This window comes from Phyllobates terribilis, unplaced genomic scaffold (assembly GCF_046119375.1).
Source record: "Phyllobates terribilis strain yellow unplaced genomic scaffold, ASM4611937v1 Scaffold_1__5_contigs__length_1240528914, whole genome shotgun sequence".
Lineage (NCBI taxonomy): Eukaryota > Metazoa > Chordata > Amphibia > Anura > Dendrobatidae > Phyllobates > Phyllobates terribilis.
The window spans coordinates 658,503,822-658,525,178 of record NW_027362761.1 but is presented as its reverse complement, the minus strand read 5'-3'; the positions used below and the strand labels follow the sequence as shown (position 1 = coordinate 658,525,178).

General features: G+C 44.0%; 1 protein-coding gene across 1 annotated transcript in view; it reads right to left on the bottom strand.

Annotated features, from left to right (window-relative positions):
• Positions 1-21,357, bottom strand: part of LOC141273238 (cartilage oligomeric matrix protein-like) — a 1,071,601-nt gene that overhangs the window by 892,406 nt on the left and 157,838 nt on the right. Inside the window, exon 2 of the mRNA XM_073684814.1 lies at positions 20,391-20,476. Coding sequence (XP_073540915.1) covers positions 20,391-20,476 — 86 coding nt within the window. The remainder of the gene's footprint in view (positions 1-20,390; positions 20,477-21,357) is intronic.

The following is a 21,357-nucleotide window of genomic DNA, read 5'->3' as shown; positions in this document are numbered from 1 at the left end:
GTAATTGCAAACAAAGCTGAAGCACTGCCAGAGCAGCGGTAGCTGTAGCTGACTTGCGGAAATGGGCACACTCTGTGTACCTTCATAAGTAACATAGGCAAATCTGGGTAGGTTTTGAGAAACTGCTGAACCACGAAGTTGAGCACGTGGGCCAGGAAGGTTGCAAGCTTCAGAGCTGCCACCAGGTTACGGCCATTGTCACACATGACCATGCCTGGTTGTAGGTTCAGGGGCAAAAGCCACAGATCTGTAGGTCTGTTAGACCTTTCAACAACTCTGCGGTGGTGTACGGTTTGTCACCTAAGCAGATTAGCTTCATCAGAGCCTGTTTCCACTTGGCTGAGGCAGTGCTGCAGTGCTTCCAGCTTGAGATTGATGTTGAGGAATTGGTGTAGAAGTTAGTGGAAACCCTGATGGAACTAGGGCCTGCAATCCTCTGTGTCGATAGGACGTGTTTTATTCCAGGGTCCAACTCGATCCTGGCTTCCACAATGTTCCCCCAGTGTGCTGTCAGGGAAATGTAGCATCCCTGGCCACAAGCACTTGTCCAAGTGTCCGTGGTTAAGTGGACCTTCCCAGTAACTGCGTTGTTCAGGGCACGGGTGATGTTATGGGACACATGCTTGTGTAAGGCAGGGACAGTACACCAGTAGAAATAGTGGCAGCTGCGGAGTGAGTACCAGGGTATGGCCGCCACCATGAGGTTGAGGAAAGCTTCCGCCTGCACAAGCCTAAATGGCAACATTTCCATTGCAAGCAGTCTGGAATTGTGGCCGTTTAGTATTGTGGACTGTGGGTGGCTGTGTATTTACGCTTGCGTTCCAAGGACTGGAGTAGGGACAACTGAATGTTTCCCTGGGACAAGGACGTAGTCGTGGTTGCTGATGGTGGTTTCAAGTATGCAACGACAGGTGCAGGGTGGCAGGCATCTTCGTCTGTGTCATGGACAGGGGATTGGCATGCAAATTGAACAGGGGAAGAGGCAGTGGTGTCACCCGCAAACACTGTTTCTGGACCCTTTTGTTCGGCCCACTTAGTCAGGTGTTTTGCTGTCTTTTGCCTGAGCATGTTGGTGGGGTCAAACTGGTAGTTGTGCTGCCCCTGCTGATGCTGGTATGGCAAATGTTGCAAATGGTCTTTTTTCAGTTAACTCGACTGCCTTTAAAAAAGCACCAGACTCTGGAACACCTAACTTTTGCCTGGCAACTTCTCCCGTCTTGGTGCTCTGGGGAACAGTTGCCCGCCTTGCGCCTTGTGTCTGTGGCCACCACATTGCCTATTCCTGCCTGTTGTGGTGCTGTGAATCCCTCCCCCTCTGAGCTGCTGTCCTCGCTCTGCATGTCACCTTCCCAGGTTGGGTCAGTGACTTCATCATCCACCACCTCGTCTTCCACTTCCGCACCCTGGTCCTCCTCCTGACTTGCTGACTTAGCAATAACACTTGATGGCAATTGTGTCTCATCATCATCCTCTTGCGACAGTAGATGCAGTTTCCACAGTCGCCTTCTTGTGAACGTGGCTGCTCAAATATTTGGACATCGCTACCTGTGATCTCCTCATGTCCCGCTTGAGTTTCCTCATGTCCCGCTCCTCATGTCCCGCTTGAAAAGGCAAAAATCTATAAATGGAGTGAACAGCTCTTTGGAGTGTCCAAGTGTGGGATCACTTTTCTCCGGGCACTCGGCATGGTGTGAGAAAGGAGGATCAGGCTTTGGATTATGTGGTGCAGACTCACGGATACTGAGACTGGACCACGTGGAAGACATGGTGGTGCTGGCAAACTGACTAGAAGCATAATCTGCTATCCAACCAACAACCTTTTCACACTGGTCTGGCTTCAACAGTGGTGTTCCACGCCCCCCTACAACAAAGAGGGGCAGGGAGCTAGGTCGACATGTTGTGTGTGTTTGTTGTGCTCCCGCAGCAGGAAAAGTTTCACCTTGCCCACGCCCTCCGCCTATACATTCACCATGTCCACTTCCCTGATTCTTACCACACACCTTGCCCATTTTAAGCAACATATGATATATCCCTGTTGAGAAAACTTTGCATGATTAGTATCGCAGGAAATTTTGCCCACCTCAGGTGGACTTGTTACATAGCAGTAGCAATATAGCGATGCTATTGTAACCAACCAAGTCTGGCTGTATGCTTTTGATGCACAACTGGTGCAGTATAAATGGCATATAATATTTCCCTGCTGAAAAACTTAGCAGGATAAGTATCGCAGGAAATTTTGCACACCTCTGATGGACTTGTTTCACTGCATGCACTGTATAGTGATGCTATTGCAACCAATCAAGTCTGGCTATATGCTTTTGACACACAGCTGGCGCAGTATAAGTAAATGGTGTATACAATTTCCCTGCTCAAAACAATTTGCAGGATTAAGAGCAAAAAGAACATTATTATCCCTGAGAAGGGCTTTTGATACTAGTTGCAGCAGAAAGGAAGTGCAATTAACCTTATCTTGTCCTACACTATCCCTTCGGCACAATCTCTCCCTAAGTGATGCCAACAGCAATATTAATCTTGAGTAACCTACAACGCACCAAATAAGAGTCATAGAAAGATCCAAAAAGTTAATCATTTGGAAAAAATAGACACAGTTTTATTAGACAAAATTCATACAAATACAATAAAAGAGCTGGGTTCAAATAAATACCAGAACAAGAGGACAATGCCTCATACAGTTAAGACGAGGTCCAGATATAGGCTTCAAAGAAGACATTGCAGTGCAGCTCACATGTTTGTGCATACGAGAAGAGGGAATAAGACTAGAAAGTACCACTGGTCACAGAACACTAAATCCCTTACCATGAGTCCTAAATCACATTTATACCTGTTATATGTAAGTTTAACTCATGGAAAAAAGGGGTTATTTGTACATGAAGCGAACAAGCTTCATTTGACATAGTATAAGCGTCCAAATCTCTCATTAAACCAGGGCTGTAAAAGTTAATAAACATGTAAAGAAAATCTCTCCATGTGATAAGTACCTACCTCAGGTCACTTTCCCCTTGAAAAAGGTGCTATATGCACCGAAACGTGCATAGGGGCACGGGGTACTGATCCAGCAGTGCAGAAAATCAGGGTAGGTACTTATCACATACAAATTCTGGCAGAGTTTGGCTGCGCCCCCCCTATGACTCACAACCAGCACCCGATGGTCAGGTACTGGGTGGAGCTAAGCATAACAAACAATTAGTAGGGCGGCGCTTAGAAGGCATGCAAGTAGCCAACGTAACAGTACTCTCCTTCCACCCCCTCCATTTTTGGCCAGAGCGACTGAGAAACCTTTTCAAAATGACAGAGGCACAGATATTCTCCGCAGGTTCCCAAGATCTATCCTCAGGTCCAAATCCCTTCCAGTACATCAGATAGAAGATCTTCCCCTGAACCTTATTTAGTATCCAGGTGTCATGAACTTCGAAGAGGTCTGAGGGACCAATGGCTTCAGGAGCGAGACATGAAAGGTGCTTGGGATCCGTAGATTCCAGGGAGTTGAAGATGATAGGTCACCAGATAAAGTTGCTTGAGGATTTTGTATGGACCGAGATACCAAAGGCAACTTCAGGTGAATATTCTGGGATGGCAGCCAGACTTTATTTCCTGGAAGATACTGAGGTTGGCAAACTTCTCTTTTTGTCCACATGAGTCTTCATCTGGGACACGACCTTAAGGACAAGGCATCAGCTGCTGGTACCCAGGGGAAGCAGACATAGGAGAGGGCACTTGAGGATGCTTACCACGAAGAATGGAGATTCGCCGCAAGACTCCCCGACGTGGTTAATGTAGGAAAACTCCACCTAGGAGAGGAATTGTATCCAGTCATCCTGACGGGCAGAGGTAAAATGGCGAATGTAGTCCTCAAGAATCTGATTAACCCATTCTACTTTCCCATTGGTCTGCGGATGGTAGGTGGAGGAAAAGTCCAGCAGTGCATTCAGTAGCTTGCACAAAGCTCTCCAAAGCTTCAAAATTAATTGGAATCCACGATCAGAGACGATGTGCACAGACCGTGGAGACGAAACACATGCCGGAAGAACTGCGTGGCGAGCTTAGGAGCAAAGGGAAGAGCAGCCAGAAGAATGAAGTGAGCCATTTTAGAGAATTGATGCACCACAACCCAGATGATGTCGCAACCCTCTGAGAAAGGCAGGTCCATGATGAAGTCCATAGCAATGTGGAGGAGGCCAGCAGGTTTGTCCCTGGAAGACTTGGTTCTGGAGCACTGTCAACAGGTGTTTATGAAGTCCCGGATATCCTTAACCAGTGAGGGCCACCAAAATTGATGATCAATCAGCTCAGTGGTCTTGCGTATGACCATATGAAAAGCCAACTTGGATTTGTGTCCCCAAAACAGAACTCTTCTCCTTATAGCATTAGAAACAAAGGTTTTGCCTGAAGGAATGTCTTTAACCCCTTTATGACATAGGGTGTATTAATACGTATCTGTGCCCTGGGCCTTATGGACCAGATACGTATTAATATGCCCTATCTTTAATGCGCACCGTGGCTGAAGTCGCGGTGACAGCATTAAAATTCCGGTGCCCCTTCCCATCCACGATCGCTGTGATTGGCTGTTCAATTCTGAACAGCCAATCACAGCATTTCTCACTCCTCCTCCCCCCTCCCCCCCCTCCTTTTACCCCCAATCCTCCTCCCCTCCAGTTTTTTTTTTTTTCGTGCGTCCTGCAGAGGCCGAGCGCTGAGCAGTGTCTACGTCACTGATCAACGTCCGCGCTCGCTGCTTTTCAGGACTTTTTCTTGTCCCTGTCAATTCCCCCCCCCACCTTTGCACCACATCCGCGCACACACCCAACAGCTGCCGAGAGTTGATTGGTGACATAGTTCACCGATCCGCACTCGTGCTCGCTGTTTGCACCACCTACTGTAGTTCCCTTTTTTCTCTTTTTTTTCAGAAAAAAAAGTTCACACCAAGCACACTGACACACACACACTCTAAATAAAGTACTGACACACACGCACCACATACACGAGAAAAAAAAAATGTCCGGCTCATCCCGAACTCGCTATTCAGCGGAGGAGGCATACGCTATTGTTGCCTCCGACACTGAGACTGACAGCGAGGGCGAGGATCCCACATTTCTTTACTTTTCCGACGCCTCATCGTCCTCCTCTTCCTCCTCTTCTTCCTCCTCTTCCTCCTCTTCTTCCTCCTCTTCCTCCTCAGGTGCTGATGGACCGCCCCGCAGTCGTCGCAGGAGAGAAGATGTTCCAGTGCCCCCCACTACTGACCCAATATGGACCTCGCCCCCCGAAAATTTTGAGCCACTGATTCCTGATTTCGTGGCGGAATCAGGAATCAAGTGTGACACCACCGGCCTCACAGAAATAGACTTTTTCAAAATCTTTTTCTCTGAGGATTTTATAAACCTCATGGTGGGCCAAACCAATTTGTATGCTCATCAATTTTTGTAACAAAACCCCTCTTCATCATTTTCTAACTGGTCTCCTGTAGAAGCAGAAGAAATGATGAAGTTTTGGGGACTGGTCCTTCATATGGGGATCCTGAAAAAAACAGAGGTTTGGCAATACTGGAGTGTTGACGTTTTGCATAACACTCCAGTGTTCCGAATGGTCATGACCTGGACACGTCTTGAGGCCATCCACAAGTTCTTGCATTACCAAGATAATGCAAGGTGTCCTGCACGCGATAACCCGAACTTTGATCGTCTTTTCAAAGTTCGGCTGGTCATCGAGCACTTCAACAACAAGTTTGGTGAAGTGTACGTGCCCCAAAGGGACATCTGCGTGGATGAGTCCTTAATTTCTTTTAAGGGGCGGCTTGGATTCCGGCAGTACCTGCCCAGTAAAAGGTCGAGGTACGGGATCAAGCTGTATAAACATTGTGAGAGTACCTCAGGGTACACTCACAAGTTTAGAGTTTATGAAGGGAAGGACTCCCGGATTGAACCCCCTGAATGCTCCCCTGTTCTGGGAGTGAGTGGGAAAATTGTGTGGGACTTGGTGCACCCACTGCTGGATAAAGGTTATCACCTGTACGTGGATAACTTTTATACAAGTATCCCGCTCTTCAAGTCCCTCTCTGCGCGACATACCGCAGCTTGCGGTACTGTTCGCAAAAATCAGAAAGGCCTCCCAAAGACGCTAATTGGGTAGCTGCTCAGAAGGGGTGAGAGCAGAGCCCAATGTAGCGAACACCTGTTGGTGGTCAAGTACAAGGACAAGAGGGATGTCGTTCTCTTGACCACCATACATGGTGATGGCAGCACCCTCAGCACTGTAAGAGGTTCCACTACACAGGTCGCCAAACCAGACTGTGTAGTGGGGTACAACAAGTACATGGGGGGAGTTGATCTCTCCGATCAAGTCCTCCAGCCGTACAGTGCTTTGAGAAAGGCCAAGGTATGGTATAAGAAGCTGGCCGTGCACATTGTTCAGATGGCAATGCACAACGCTTTCCTTCTGTCAAAATGTGCAGGCCAGACTTCTGCGTCGTACCTTCACTTCCAGGAGACAGTTATCAAGGCCCTGATATTTTGCAGTGGTGGAGGAGCGGGCCCCACTACTTCTGGAACTGAAGGACCTCGAATTGTACCGGGCCAGCATTTCCCGGGGCAGATCCCTCACAGCGGAAAAAAAGGTAAGTCACAAAAGAAGTGCTAAGTGTGTTACCGAAGGGGAATACGCAAGGACACCATTTACCAATGTGACACTTGCCCCGACAAACCTGGTCTCTGCATGAAAGACTGCTTCAAAAGGTACCATACTTCCATGGACTATTGAATTAATTTCTGATGTATGACAACCTGACGAACACTACACAGCTGACGTAGTGTTCGTCAGGTTGTCATACTTCAGTTGTGTAGTGTTTGTCAGGTTGTCCTACACAACTGGCGTATAACATTACATTATAAAATTGACAAATCAGGTATCCGTTCCAAAAAGGGGGCACTTGTTGGGCATTTCCACTGTTTAGGAACATCAGGGGCTCTGAGAACGTGACATGACGCCCGCAGACCATTCCATCAAAGTCTGCATTCCAAAGCGGAACTCCATTCCTTCCGAGCCCTGACAGGCACCCAAAAAGTAGTTTTCTCCAACACATGGGGTATCAGCGTACTCAGGAGAAATTTCACAACAACTTTTGGGGTCCGATTTCTCCTATTACCCTCGTGAAAATAAAAATATTGCGGCTAAAAGAGCGTTTTTGTGGAAAAAAAAATATTTTTTTTTTCACGGCTCTACGTCATAAACCTTTGCAAAACACTTGAGGGTTCAAAGTGCTCACCACACATCTAGATAAGTTTCCTGAGGGGTCTAGTTTCCAAAATGGGGTCACTTGTGGGGGAGCTCCAATGTTTAGGCACACAGGGGCTCTCCAAACGCGACATGGTGTCCGCTAACAAATTGGAACCATGTCGCATTAGGAGAGCCCCTGTGTGCCTAAACATTGGAGCTCCCCAACAAGTGACCCCATTTTGGAAACTAGACCCCCCAAGGCACCTATCTAGATGCATAGTGAGCACTTGGAACCCCCAGGTGCTTCACAAATTAATCCGTAAAAATAAAAAAGTATTTTTTTTTCCACTTTATCATTTTTACGAATCAATTTGTGAAGCACCTGGGGGTTCCAAGTGCTCACTATGCATCTAGATAGGTGCGTTGGGGGTCTAGTTTCCAAAATGGGGTCGCTTGTGGGGGAGCTCTAATGTTTAGGCACACAGGGGCTCTCCAAGCGCAACATGGTGTCAGCTAACAATTTGAGCCGATTTTCCATTCAATTTGTTAGCGGACACCATGTCGCGTTTGGAGAGCCCCTGTTTGCCTAAATATTGGAACTCCCCCACAGGTGACCCCATTTTGGAAACTAGACCCCCCAAGGCACCTATCTAGATGCATAGTGAGCACTTGGAACCCCCAGGTGCTTCACAAATTAATCCGTTAAATAAAAAAGTGTTTTTTTTTCCACTTTTTCATTTTTGCGAATCAATTTGTGAAGCACCTGGGGGTTCCAAGTGCTCACTGTGCATCTAGATAGGTGCCTTGGGGGGTATAGTTTCCAAAATGGAGTCACTTGTGGGGGAGCTCCAATGTTTAGGAACACAGGGGCTCTCCAAACGCAACATGGCGTCCGCTAATTATTCAAGCAAATTTTACAATCAAAAAGTCAAATGGCGCTCCTTCCCTTCCGAGCCCTGCCGTGCGCCCAAACAGTGTTTTTTCCCAACATATGGGGTACTGTGTGCCCAGGGGAAATTGCACAACAAATTTTGGGGTCCATTTTTTCTTGTTACCCCTGCAAAAATAAAAAAAATTGGGTCTAAAGTAACATTTTTGTGAAAAAAGTTAAATGTTCATTTTTTTCTTCCACATTCCAAAAATTCCTGTGAAGCACCTGAAGGATTAATAAAGTTCTTGAATGTGGTTTTGAGCACCTTGAGGGGTGCAGTTTTTAGAATGGTGTCACTTTTTGGTATTTTATGTCATAAAGACCTCTCAAAGTGACTTCAAATGTGATGTGGTCCCTAAAAAAATGGTTTTGTAAATTTTTTTGGAAAAATGAGAAATCGCTGGTCAACTTTTAACCTTTATAGCTCCCTAACAAAAAAAATTTTGGTTCCAAAATTGTGCTGATGTAAAGTAAACATGTGGGAAATGTTATTTATTAACTATTTTGTGTGACATACAGTTATATGAAAAAGTTTGGGCACCCCTATTAATCTTAAGCTTAATGTTTTCTTAAAATTGGTGTTTTTGCAACAGCTATTTCAGTTTGATATATGTAATAACTGTTGGACACAGTAATGTTTCTGCCTTGAAATGAGGTTTATTGTACTAACAGAAAATGTGCAATCTGCATTCAAACAAAATTTGACAGGTGCATAAGTATGGGCACCCTTATCATTTTCTTGTTTTAAATACTCCTACCTACTTTTTACTGACTTACTAAAGCAGTTTTTTTTGTTTTGTAACCTCATTGAGCTTTGAACTTCATAGCCAGGTGTATGCAATCATGAGAAAAGCTACTTAAAGTGGCCACTTGCAAGTTGTTCTCCTGTTTGAATCTCCTCTGAAGAGTGGCATCATGGGCTCCTCAAAACAACTGTCAAATGATCTGAAAACAAAGATTATTCAACATAGTTGTTCAGGGGAAGGATGCAAAAAGCTGTCTCAGAGATTTAACCTGTCAGTTTCCACTGTGAGGAACATAGTAAGGAAATGGAAGAACACAGGGACAGTTCTTGTTAAGGCCAGAAGTGGCAGGCCAAGAAAAACATCAGAAAGGCAGAGAAGAAGAATGGTGAGATCAGTCAAGGACAATCCTCAGACCACCTCCAGAGAGCTGCAGCATCAACTTGCTGCAGATGGTGTCACTGTGCATCGGTCAACTATACAATGCACTTTGCACAAGGAGAAACTGTATGGGAGAGTGATGCGAAAGAAGCCGTTTCTGCAAGCACGCCACAAACAGAGTCGGCTGAGGTATGCAAAAGCACATTTGGAGAAGCCAATTTCTTTTTGGAAGAAGGTCCTGTGGACTAATGAAACCAAGATTGAGTTGTTTGGTCATACAAATAGGCGTTATGCATGGCGGCAAAAAAACACAGCATTCCAAGAAAAACACTTGCTACCCACAGTAAAATTTGGTGGAGGTTCCATCATGCTTTTGGGCTGTGTGGCCAATGCCGACACCGGGAATCTTGTTAAAGTTGAGGGACGCATGGATTCCACTCAGTATCAGCAGATTCTTGACAATAATGTTCAAGAATCAGTGATAAAGTTGAAGTTACGCAGGGGATGGATCTTTCAGCAAGACAATGATCCAAAACACCGCTCCAAATCTACTCAGGCATTCATGCAGAGGAACAATTACAATGTTCTGGAATGGCCATCCCAGTCCCCAGACCTGAATATCATTGAACATCTGTGGGATCATTTGAAGAGGGCTGTCCATGCTCGGCGACCATCAAACTTAACTGAACTGGAATTGTTTTGTAAAGAGGAATGGTCAAAAATACCTTCATCCAGGATCCAGGAAATCATTAAAAGCTACAGGAAGCGACTAGAGGCTGTTATTTTTGCAAAAGGAGGATCTACTAAATATTAATGTCACTTTTCTGGTGAGGTGCCCATACTTATGCACCTGTCAAATTTTGTTTGAATGCAGATTGCACATTTTCTGTTAGTACAATAAACCTCATTCCAAGGCAGAAACATTACTGTGTCCAACAGTTATTACATGTATCAAACTGAAATAGCTGTTGCAAAAACACCAATTTTAAGAAAACATTAAGCTTAAGATTAATAGGGGTGCCCAAACTTTTTCATATAACTGTATCTCTCTAATTTAAGGGCATAAAAATTCAAAATTTGAAAATTGCAAAATTTTCAAAATTTTCGCCAAATTTCCATTTTTTTCACAAATAAACACAAGTGATATCGAAGAAATTTTACCACAATCATGAAGTACAATATGTCACGAAAAAACAATCTCAGAATCAGGGGGATCCGTTGAAGCGTTTCAGAGTAATTACCTCATAAAGTGACAGTGGTCAGAATTGTAAAAATTGGCCTGGTCATTAACGTGCAAACCACCCTCGGGGGTAAAGGGGTTAAAAAGGACAGGGGCTGCTTCAATAATCCTGGTCAGGTCAATGATGTGCTAAGGCTCCTCCACGGAATCGGTCACATCAAAAGATTGAGACAGAGCATCTACTTTGAAATTCTTTTCAGCAGGACTGAAATGTAACTGGGGATTCAACTACTGTGTGGGCAGCAGGAAGGTCAGATTTCTATGGTCTGTGTATATTATTACTGGAGAGCTGGCGCCTTCCAGTAGGAACTGGTTTTTGGGATTTGGGTGATGCTGCACCAAATCACTCGCAAAGGTCTCTTTCAAATGCTGGAAGGCCAACACGGCTGACTCAGGCCAGGTTCTGGCATTAACTCCCTCCTTGGTTAAAGCGGAGATAGGAGCCATGAGGGACGAGAAGTGCAGAATAAATTGCCTGAAGAAGTTGGCAAAACCCATGAAGATCTGAATGGCATGCATTCCCAGAGGACAAGGCCAGGAGAGAACGGCAGTTGGAGACCCTGGTTGGAAACAATGTAGTCGAGAGGAAGGGTAGGGAGGTTTTTTCAAAGACACATTTGGACAGCTAGGCAAACAAATTGTTCTTCAAGAGACATTGCAGAACTTGACGGACGTGTCTCCTGTGAGTAGGTAGATCAGGGGAAATTGTCCAAATACACAACCACGGAAACATAGAGGAGATCTCGTAAGATGTCATTAACAAACTCCTGAAACATTGGGTGCATTACACAGACCAATAGGCATGATGAAATATTCGTAGTGACTGCCACGGGTATTAAAGGCCATATTCCATTCATTGCCCTTTCGGATATGAATCAAGTTGTAAGTCCCTCGCAGATTCAATTTGGTGAAAATTATAGCTCGACAAATCATGTCAAATAGCTCAGAAATCAAAGGCATGGGATACTTGTTCTTTATAGTGACTTTGTTAAGATCTCAATAGTCTATAAAGTGGTGTAAGTAACCATCCTTCTTAGTCACTAAGAAGAAGCCGGCATTGGCAGGAGACATACGCATGAATCTAAATTCTCTTGGATGCATTCATACATGAACTGAGTCTCAGGTAGAGATAGATTATACACCTGGCTTTGAGGTGGAGACGTACCAGGTAGAATGTCAACTGGACAGCCAAAAGGTCTGTGTGGTGTCAGGATCTCAGCTTCCTTTTCACTGAAGACATTTGCAAAGGCACAATAGTGGATGGGCAGAGAAGCAATTTTCGAAGGCACAGGAGGCGGAGTCTTGTAAATGACTTTGGCTAAGAAGTTGGAAGCACAATGCCGTCCCAAATTAAGTACCTGACTGGAGAACCAGTAAATCACTTTTGCGTAGACGCAGCCATGGAAGACCCAGGAGAAACTAATTCACAGATCTGGGAAGCACGTAGAAGGAAATTATATCACTATACAGGACTCCAATCTCCAGTATGACTGGAAGCATCATGAATCAAATAGGCTCTGCCAGGAGTTGTCCATAAAAGGAGGCAATAGTCAGGGGTTGATCCAGCACCAGATCCATATGAATGAAGTTACCCACGGAGCTGGAATCTAGATGGGCAGCAGAGGAGAGGAACCTCTCCAGCCAGGTCAAGGTAACTTCGGTCAGTAACTTTGGACAGCACATAGGGTAATTTCTTTGCCCAACCCTAGGTGCTGGAGTTTCCTGGTCTCACAGGGCATTGGCGAACAAAATGTCCCTTGCCTCCACAGTACATACAAATATTCTCCCTGTACCTCCGCTGTTGTTCCTGACCAGAAAGTGCATTGGCTCAGTGGCTTACACCTTGAGGTAGCAAAGGGAACTGGAGGTTTGGAGCAAGTCTGGGTCGTCTTCTGGCATGAGAGACATCAAAGTTTGTTCCTGAATTAGCCCATGGAGGCAGAGATGTGTCCTAGTATAATGGCGTCCAACGAGGATAGTGGATCTCTGCCAGCCAACTCATCCTTGATACGACCAGACAGGCTCTGTCCGGCATAACAGCCTCATTCAGATGGCTGTATTTTCAGTCCAGGACACTGACACTATAATCTAGTATTACATCTAATAAATTACAGATTGCTACATCTATATGACTACATTACTGGAAGTACAATTAATCCATGAATACATCACCAGAACTACTGTCAGGACCTCACAGCATCACCAGAACCAGCGTCAGAACCAGAGTACATTGCCAGAACCGCAATCAACACATGAATACAGTACCAAAACCACCATCAGTACATGAGTACACCACCAAAACCCCCATGACTACATCACCAGAATCACCGTCAGCACATGAACAGACCACCAGAACCACCGTCAGCACATAAATATGTCAGAATAATCATTGTCAAGATATGAATACAGCATGAAAACAAAAAATAGTACAGTGACGAGCAAGAGGGTAACAAATAAAATGTTTTGAATTTTTGATTCTCAGGCTCCATATTTCACCATGCACTACTACTTCAAACATGAGACTATCATCATTTTATAGACAATCATCTTGCCTATCTCATACATAAATTTCACTTATAACTATTTATCATATGATTAATTATGCAGATTCTTGTGATGTCACTGCATTGTTACTGTTTTGCTCCTGGTGGTGGAAAAATCTTTTTCTTCAACCTTTTCTCACATTCCCTCAGTGTGTAATTAGGCTGATTCCCAAGCAAAAGGTTGGAGTGATGAGACGAAAGTCAATAGACTAGGAGAAACAAGGGAAAAAATGGACAACAAATTGAGATATTGAAGGAACTGGCAAGTTCAGTGGAGGAAGCCTGATGATATGGAGTTGTTTCACAGCCATAGGTGTTGGATACTTGACCAGAATCGATGGTGGTCTCGATACTGAGCTATAGCTGAGTATCCTACAAGACGAGTTATTTCATACAATAGTGTTCAAAATAATAGCAGTGTGTTCAAAACCATGAGTTAAGCACAAAATGTTTATACTAGTTATTATTTCCATGCATTGGGAACATTGCACACTGTTTTCTAATTCAAAACATGAAGAGAAATGTAAATGTATATAATTTTTAACTACTTTACAGAAAATAACAAAAAATGAACATTGGGCTGTTCTAAAAAAGAGCAGTGACTGCATTTGTCTTTACAAACTCACAATATGTACCCCCTTTTTTATTTTTTATTTTTTTTTAGAATTTAGCATTCCTGTGAAACACTAACCTAATATTTAGTGGTATAACGACAGTTTTTTAGAACTGCTTCACATCTACTGTATGTTGCATAGAGTCAACCAACTTCTGGCACCAGTCAACTGTTATTCCAGCCCAGGATGCTTAGATTACATCCCACAATTTTTTGGCATTTGTTGGCTTTGCCTCAGAAACTGCATTTTTGATGTCACACCACAAGTGTTCTGTTGGATTAAGGTCCGGGTATTGGGCTGGCCACTCCATAGCCTCAATTTTGTTGGACTGGAACCAAGATTTTGCTTGTTTACTGGTGTGTTTAGGGTTGTAGTCTTGTAGAAACACCCATTTCACAGGCATATCCTCTTCAGCGTAAGGCAACATGACCTATTCAAGTATTTTAATATATGCAAACTGGTCCATAATCCCTGGTATGCAGTAAATGTGTCTGGCACCATAGTAAGAGAAACATGCCCATTTTATGATGTTTGTACCAGCATGCTTCTCTGTCTTCAGAGTGCACTGTGGCTTGAATACAGAGTTTGGGGGTCATCTGATGAACTGTCTGCGGCCCTTGAACTCAAAAAGAACAATTTTTACTTTCATCAGTCCACTTTGCGACTTTGGGGGACTTCTTGCTAAGAGATTAGCTTCACACAGGCAACTTCTAACTGTCACAGTACTCACAGGTAACTTGAGACTGTCTTTGATTATCCTGGAGCTGATCATTAGCTGAGCCTTTGCTATTCTGGCTATTCTTCCATCCATTTGAATGGTAGTCTTCCGTTTTCTTCCACATCTCTCTGGTTTTGTTTTCCATTTTAAAGCACTGGAGATCATTTTAGCTGAACATCCTATCATTGTCTGCATTTCTTTATACATTTTACCCTCTCCAATAAACTTTTTAATTAAAGTAAGCTATTCTTCTGAACAATGTCTCGAACCAATCAGCTTTCAAGGAGAAATGCATGTACAACATGTGCTGGCTTCACCCTTAAATAAGGGATACCTGATTCATACCTGTTTCTTCACAGATTCACAGAATTATTGACCTCATTCCCTTTCAAATAATTATTCAAATACACAGACTCAAAAACATGCAGATCATGAATGCGGAGTCTGTTAGTTTTCTTGGAATTGACTGCACCAACTGCTAAATTGATTTACATGTGGTAATATAATTTATACCAAAAACATTGATTAATCTGGTTAGTCATATTGGACTGCTATTATTTTGAACACTACTGTACATTCTAATACTATGCGTATGAAGAGGATGACATTGTGTTTCAGCAAGAAAATGACCAGAAACATCCATCGAGATTGGCAAAGAAATGGTTCAATGACAATAAAGTAGAAGTACTGGATTGGCCCCTATAGTCCCCAGACCTTAACTCAATCAAACACTTGTGAGTATAGTTGAAGAAATAATTGTTTACATACCCAGGTGAGTTGACCAGTATGCACCAACATTGGGAAGAGAAGAAGAGACCTGGGATCAGATTTCGGTTGAGACATGTTTGAATCTGATCGAGAGAGCATGCCCAGAAGGATTCAGGCAGTATTGAAACCCAAAGGTGGATTTACAAAATACTAACAAAATAATACAAATTAAAATTTAGATTTTAGGAGCAAAACAGTAACATTGTCACATGACAATAATCTGCATAACTAATCATATGTTAAATAGTTGCAAGTCAAATTTATGTATGAGATAGTCAAGATGATTGTCTATAAAATGATAGTAGTCTCACGTTCGAAGCAGCAGTGGATGGTGAGATATGGAGCCTGAAAGTCAAAAGTTCAAAACATTGTTACCCTTTTTCTCATCATTGTATTTCTGATACCAGTCATCCTCAGATTATGGACTATACAGGAATCCAAAACCCGAAAAATGAAAGTGTCAAAGGTATTTATATAGGGAATGTCCTGTCTGTCTTCAGGTGACAATTGTGTTGCAATTTTATGAACAATATACATACATACAACAACTGTATTTTCCAGGGGGACATTGTGAAGATGATGCATTGGTTAAGTAGCACATTATGGCTTCTTAATGTCAGTCCCTCACAATCAAAAGTTATTACTAGTGATGAGCAAGCACTAAAATGCTTGGGTGCTCATTACTCGGGTTGAGTAAGTCGTAACCCGAACAATGAGCCCACTGTAAGTTAATGGGAAACTCGAGTATTTTTCTGCCAGTCCCCCCAGAGGTCTAGAGGGGAAGTAAAAATTGGCCAAATCGATGGAAACAGTGATCAAATGATAGGGCAACAGCATGGGTAAGACCCCAGGTCACTGCTGTGGACAATGCTGTTAGACTTAGACTTTTATGGGCTTTTATGGATTATCCTGGAAAAAAATGTTAAGAAACATTCTTTCCAGGGTAATGACTTGTATATAAGGCAAAATAAATAACCAAAAACAAAAATGCTCCTTCACACGTGGCGTTTTTGATGCATTTTTGCACTTTTGCATTGCTTTCAACGGTGAAAAATACATTCACCTGTAAGGTAATTTTAACATTTTACTACTTTATCTGGCCATGTGGTTTGTGAGACATGATCAGACACATCCTGTTTCATTTATGAAGGAGGGACTCTGAAAGTCACAAAACCTATTTTTACAAGGCCATCTGATGGCCCTTACTATTGTTAGAGGGCCATCAGCCACCTATGCTTTTTTCCCATTATTAAGAAGTGGGTCTCCTATACTGTTACTGCGTATGCAGTGACTGCAAGGGCTGCCAAAAATTTGGACGCACTCAGGTCTCTTTGTTTGTGAATGAAATAAATTAACATTGTTGGTATAGCAAGGGGGACTCTTTAAATCAACATCTAGCTGGCTTTAGTACAATATGCAGTTAGCATAGTAACAAACATCATTGCTTCACATGAAATCACTGTCCTTGACCAACCAAAGAAACACACATACATTCACAAGTGATTCCAGCTTCCGACTGATGTCATTTCGGAGACGGAGGCTGAAAAGGAGGAGGAGGTGCAGGATCTGTAGAATGTGGAGGCAACCCTAATTGACCCAGGGACCACATTCCTCTACGTCAGGAGTATGTGTTCCACCCAGGGTCTGACTCTATATTAACCCAGTGTGCCGTCAGTGAGATGTTCTGTCCCTGGCCACAAGCACTTGTCCACGTGTGTGTGGTTATGTGGACCTTCCCAGTAACTGCATTGTTGAGGGCACGGGTATTGATCTGGGACACGTGCTTGTGTAAGGCGGGGATGGCACACAGGGAGAAATAGTGGTGGCTGGGGACCGAGTAGCAAGAGACGGCCGCCGCCATGAGGTTGCGGAAAGATTCCGTCTCAATGAGCCTAAAAGGCAACATTTCAAGTGCAAGCATTCAAGAAATGTGGCAGTTTAGTGTTATGGCCTGTGGGTATTTGGCTGCGTATTTGTGCTTGCATTCAAGGACTGGGGTAGGGACAACTGAACTCTGTGCTGAAACAAAGAAGTGGACGTGGTTGCTGACGGTGACAGTTGCAAGTGTGTAAGGACAGGTGCAGGGTGGGAGACATTTTCGCCTGCATCATAGACAGAGGCTTGGCATGCACGTACAACAGGGGAAGAGGCAGTGGTGTCACCCACAGACACTGCTTCTGGACGCTGGCATTCTGCCCAACTAGTTGGGTACTTTGCTGTCATGTGCCTGAGCATGCTGGTGGTGGTCAGTCTGGTAGTTTTGCTGCCCCTGCTAATGCTGGCATGGCGAATGTTGCAAATGGCCTTTTTGGGATTAACTGGACAGTCTTTAAAAAAAAGCCAGACTCAAGAAGACCTAACAGTTGGATTGGCAATTTCCCTTGTTTTGGTGTTCCGGAGAACTATTGCCCGCCTTATGTCTGTGGCCACCCCACTGCTTGTTCCTGCCTGTTGTGGTGCTACGCCTCCCTCCCACTCTGTGCTGCTGTCCTCGCTATGCATGTTACCTTGCCATGTTGGGTCATTAACCACCTTGTTTTCCATGTATGCACCCTGGGCCTCCTCTTGACTTGCTGGCAGCTGTGTCACATCATCATCATCATCCACCTCTTGCGACAGTAATTGCACTTTCCCATGGTCGCCTTTGTGTGACCGTTTCTGCTCAAATATTTGGGCATCGCTACATGCTACTTCTTGCCCTTCTTGAAGCTGGCTGGGCTAGGGGCCCGAATCTATAAATGGAAAAGTGAACAGCTCTTCAGAGTGTCCAAGTGTGGGATCACTTGTCTCCAGGCACTCGGCATAGTGGGAGGAAGGAGTATCAGGGTGAGGGATATATGGTCCAGACTCACTGAGACTGGACCGTGTGGAAGGCAGGGTGGTGGTGGCAAACTGACTGGAAGCATTATCTGCTATCCAACCAACAACCTTTTCACACTGCTCTAGCTTCAATAGTGGTGTTCCCGGCCATCTTCAAAGTTGGATAGGAAGGTAGTGGAACATGATGTGGGTGCTTTTTGTGGTCCCTCAGCAGGCACAATTTCAGCTTGTCCACTGCCTCGGCCCCTTCGTACACCATCACGTCCACTTCCCCATCCTTTGCCACGCACCTTGCCCATTTTAAATGAGTATAATATTTGACATGCTCCCAAAAATGTCATGATTATTACCGCACTAATATCGGATCACGTCTGATGACCACGGTTTTAGGCAGTGGCCTTGTAGTATGGTATTGGTCAGTGAGGAAGTGGGAATAGGTTGAACAACACACAACTAGCAGACTTTAAATGGAGTGTAATATTTGGCACACTCCAAAAAATGTCACGATTATTGCCGCAGTAATATCGGATCACGTGTGATGATGGACAAGTTTCTCTGCTTCCACAATTCAGCAATGCAAATAAAATGAAACAAATCTGGCTGCATGCTGCAAACAAGCAAATGGAGCAGTAAAATGATGTATTATATTGCTTTTCAAGCAAATAATCAGGATTAACAGCAAAAAGAATATTAGCCCTAATATCTAGGGTTATGGATATCAGTACCAGCAGCAGACAGCACGTGCAATAGACCCTATTCTTCTCTATAGACTCTCCGCAAACTCTATCTGCCTAAATCCTGCTATTACCAGGATTGATATGTATGCATCTGGATCAGTCCTTAGAAGGACTGTTAGTTGAGATTTATATACTGTATATTGCTCTGGAATACCTATTATCTAACCAAGTAAACCACCAATTCTCTCCCTAGCTCAGCAGCACCTCTCCCTACTCTGCCTGTGTGAAGACCCGGGGGGACTTCCTTGGGAATAATACCACTCAGACAACACAGGGTCATTTATTCAACCACCAGCAATCAATAACATATAGAACAGTCCCAACAAATACCCAAGATGGTACAACATTACACAGTCTCACCCTTCTGCTGTTCCACCTGGGGTAAAACAGCTGCAACTTTGGGACTTCCAGGGCCAACTACCACAACAAATGCCCCCCCCTGCTTTTGGCGGGCCCCCACCGAGAGAAGATAGCGGCAAGCTTAGGAAGCTGACAGTCCATCAAAGTACAAGTCCAGGAGACCCAAGGGTCCCACTCTGGCCTTTTCGAGAGTTTCCATGGGCCAAATGACCAGCTGGTCCCAATCTGGCTTCTCTGAATGTCTCCATGGGTTCCAGGTGACATGATGGTCCCACCTGGTAACCCCAAACAACATATCCATGGGGCCAGGCGACTTCATCATCCCAACCTGGTATCCCCAAATGTATCCATGGGTTCTCTGATGGTCAATGGAGCAGATCCATATCTTCCAGTCAGGGCTGTATACCCTTAGGGCGGAATCATGTAGAATCCAAATCGTTGTCTCTATGGATCGAGCCACGCTACAAGCTACTCTTCTTAAGAGTGTGTCTGATCTTTGATTCTCCTTGTAAAGCCTACCACCTACAGAGGCATGTGTCACTTAAAAATAGTTACAATTGACTTTTGAAGTACACATCCACAGGCCAAATATTAGGGAGGGTATTATTCCACAGGGCTCAGGTCTCGTTGTTTGTGAATGTAATAAATTAACATAGTTGGTATAGCAAGGGGGACTCTTTAAATCAACATCTAGCTGGCTTTAGTATAATATGCAGTTAGCATAGTAACAAACATCATTGCTTCACATGGAGTCACTGTCCTTGACCAACCAAAGAAACACACATACATTCACAAGTCAGCACAAACACAATAGTGTATTTCTCTTGGCTTAACAAATCTAGACATCTGGCTGATTAAGATTAGAAGCTGTTTCGTCGCAGCTTGTCTGAAGGGTAGACTGTGACAAGCATAGGGTCACCGGGTCTGATATAGACCCAATGACACTATGCGGGCAGCCAATCACTGTAATGCCACAACCAACATGGCTGCGGCATTTCAGTGAGAAGCAGGCAATCCACACATGTTTATTTGCTGTCTAAACAGCGCCCAACATGTGGGGAGGGGACTCGAGCTCCTGCCCGAGCATCCGGGAAGTACTTGCCAAGGATCTCGAGCAGTGAGATGCTCGGGTGCGTACCGAGCAGTAGTGAGCATGCTCACTCATCACTAGTCATTACATATCCTAGAAATTTTAAATCACTACTTTTGGTAGGTTATATCCCTTTAATCGTAACAATACTATTGAGGAATTGTTTAAGAACTTTACATCTATAAGATCACAGCACTGGATTAATTAGAAATCACCTGTTGTTTCAGTAGATCTCGAACCTCTTTTAAGATAACATTGGTTTCTTTCATTTCTGCTAGCGTCTGTGGTTCAACATCCCCACCTAAAAACATAATTTAAAATTATGTATAAATATGACATTCAGATGCAGTTAGAAATCACATACAATATGAATGAATATTTAACTTCCATCAAGAGTTTTTGACTTAATCATCTATACACTATAAATATCTATCCCCAAATTGTTTTTACCTTATTGGATTCCACTAAAACTGGATGAAGTGTCTAAAATAATTGAAAGTTCTATATGTACAAAAATGGCAGACTGTAGTCTGTGACATAGCTATTACCATGAAAAGGAACAGGAGAGTGGAATCACTACGTTTCAGTCAGGATAATGATGCTGAAGAAAGTTAGGAACGAAAAGCAGAAGTTTCTGTTAAAGGACAAACTGTAAAGGCTAAAACAGATGCAACTTCAAATTCTAGATGGGCTGGTCTGGTCGTGACTAGAGATGAGCGTTGTTCTACTCGAACTGTTCGCCAATCTCAAATTCGAGCTGTTTTGGGCGGTGTTCGAGCCGTTCGGCGAACACGAACAATTTGAGAAAAATTCGGCTGTTCGAGGTTATGTTCGATAACTGTTCGTGCACCAAAATCATAACTGGATTTTTTCTTAGTAATGATGAAAATTAATGTTAATACGCAGTTTGAGTGTACAGCGGGGTGGGGGGAGGGGCAGGGGATGGATCTCTGCAGGAACAATGAAGATCTCCATTTTTTTTTTCTCTTTCCTGCATTTACAGTGGGGAGGTGCAATCTGTCAGCCTATCAGCAGCGCACACACGGAGCGAAGTGCTTTTTTTCACACAAGCAAGGGCATGTGTCATTGGCAGTGTATGTCACATGTCCTTGCCCTATAAGACCAAGCCATTTTCCCCGTCGCCACCATTTTCTCACTGCTGCAGCTGCGTGTTAGACGGCA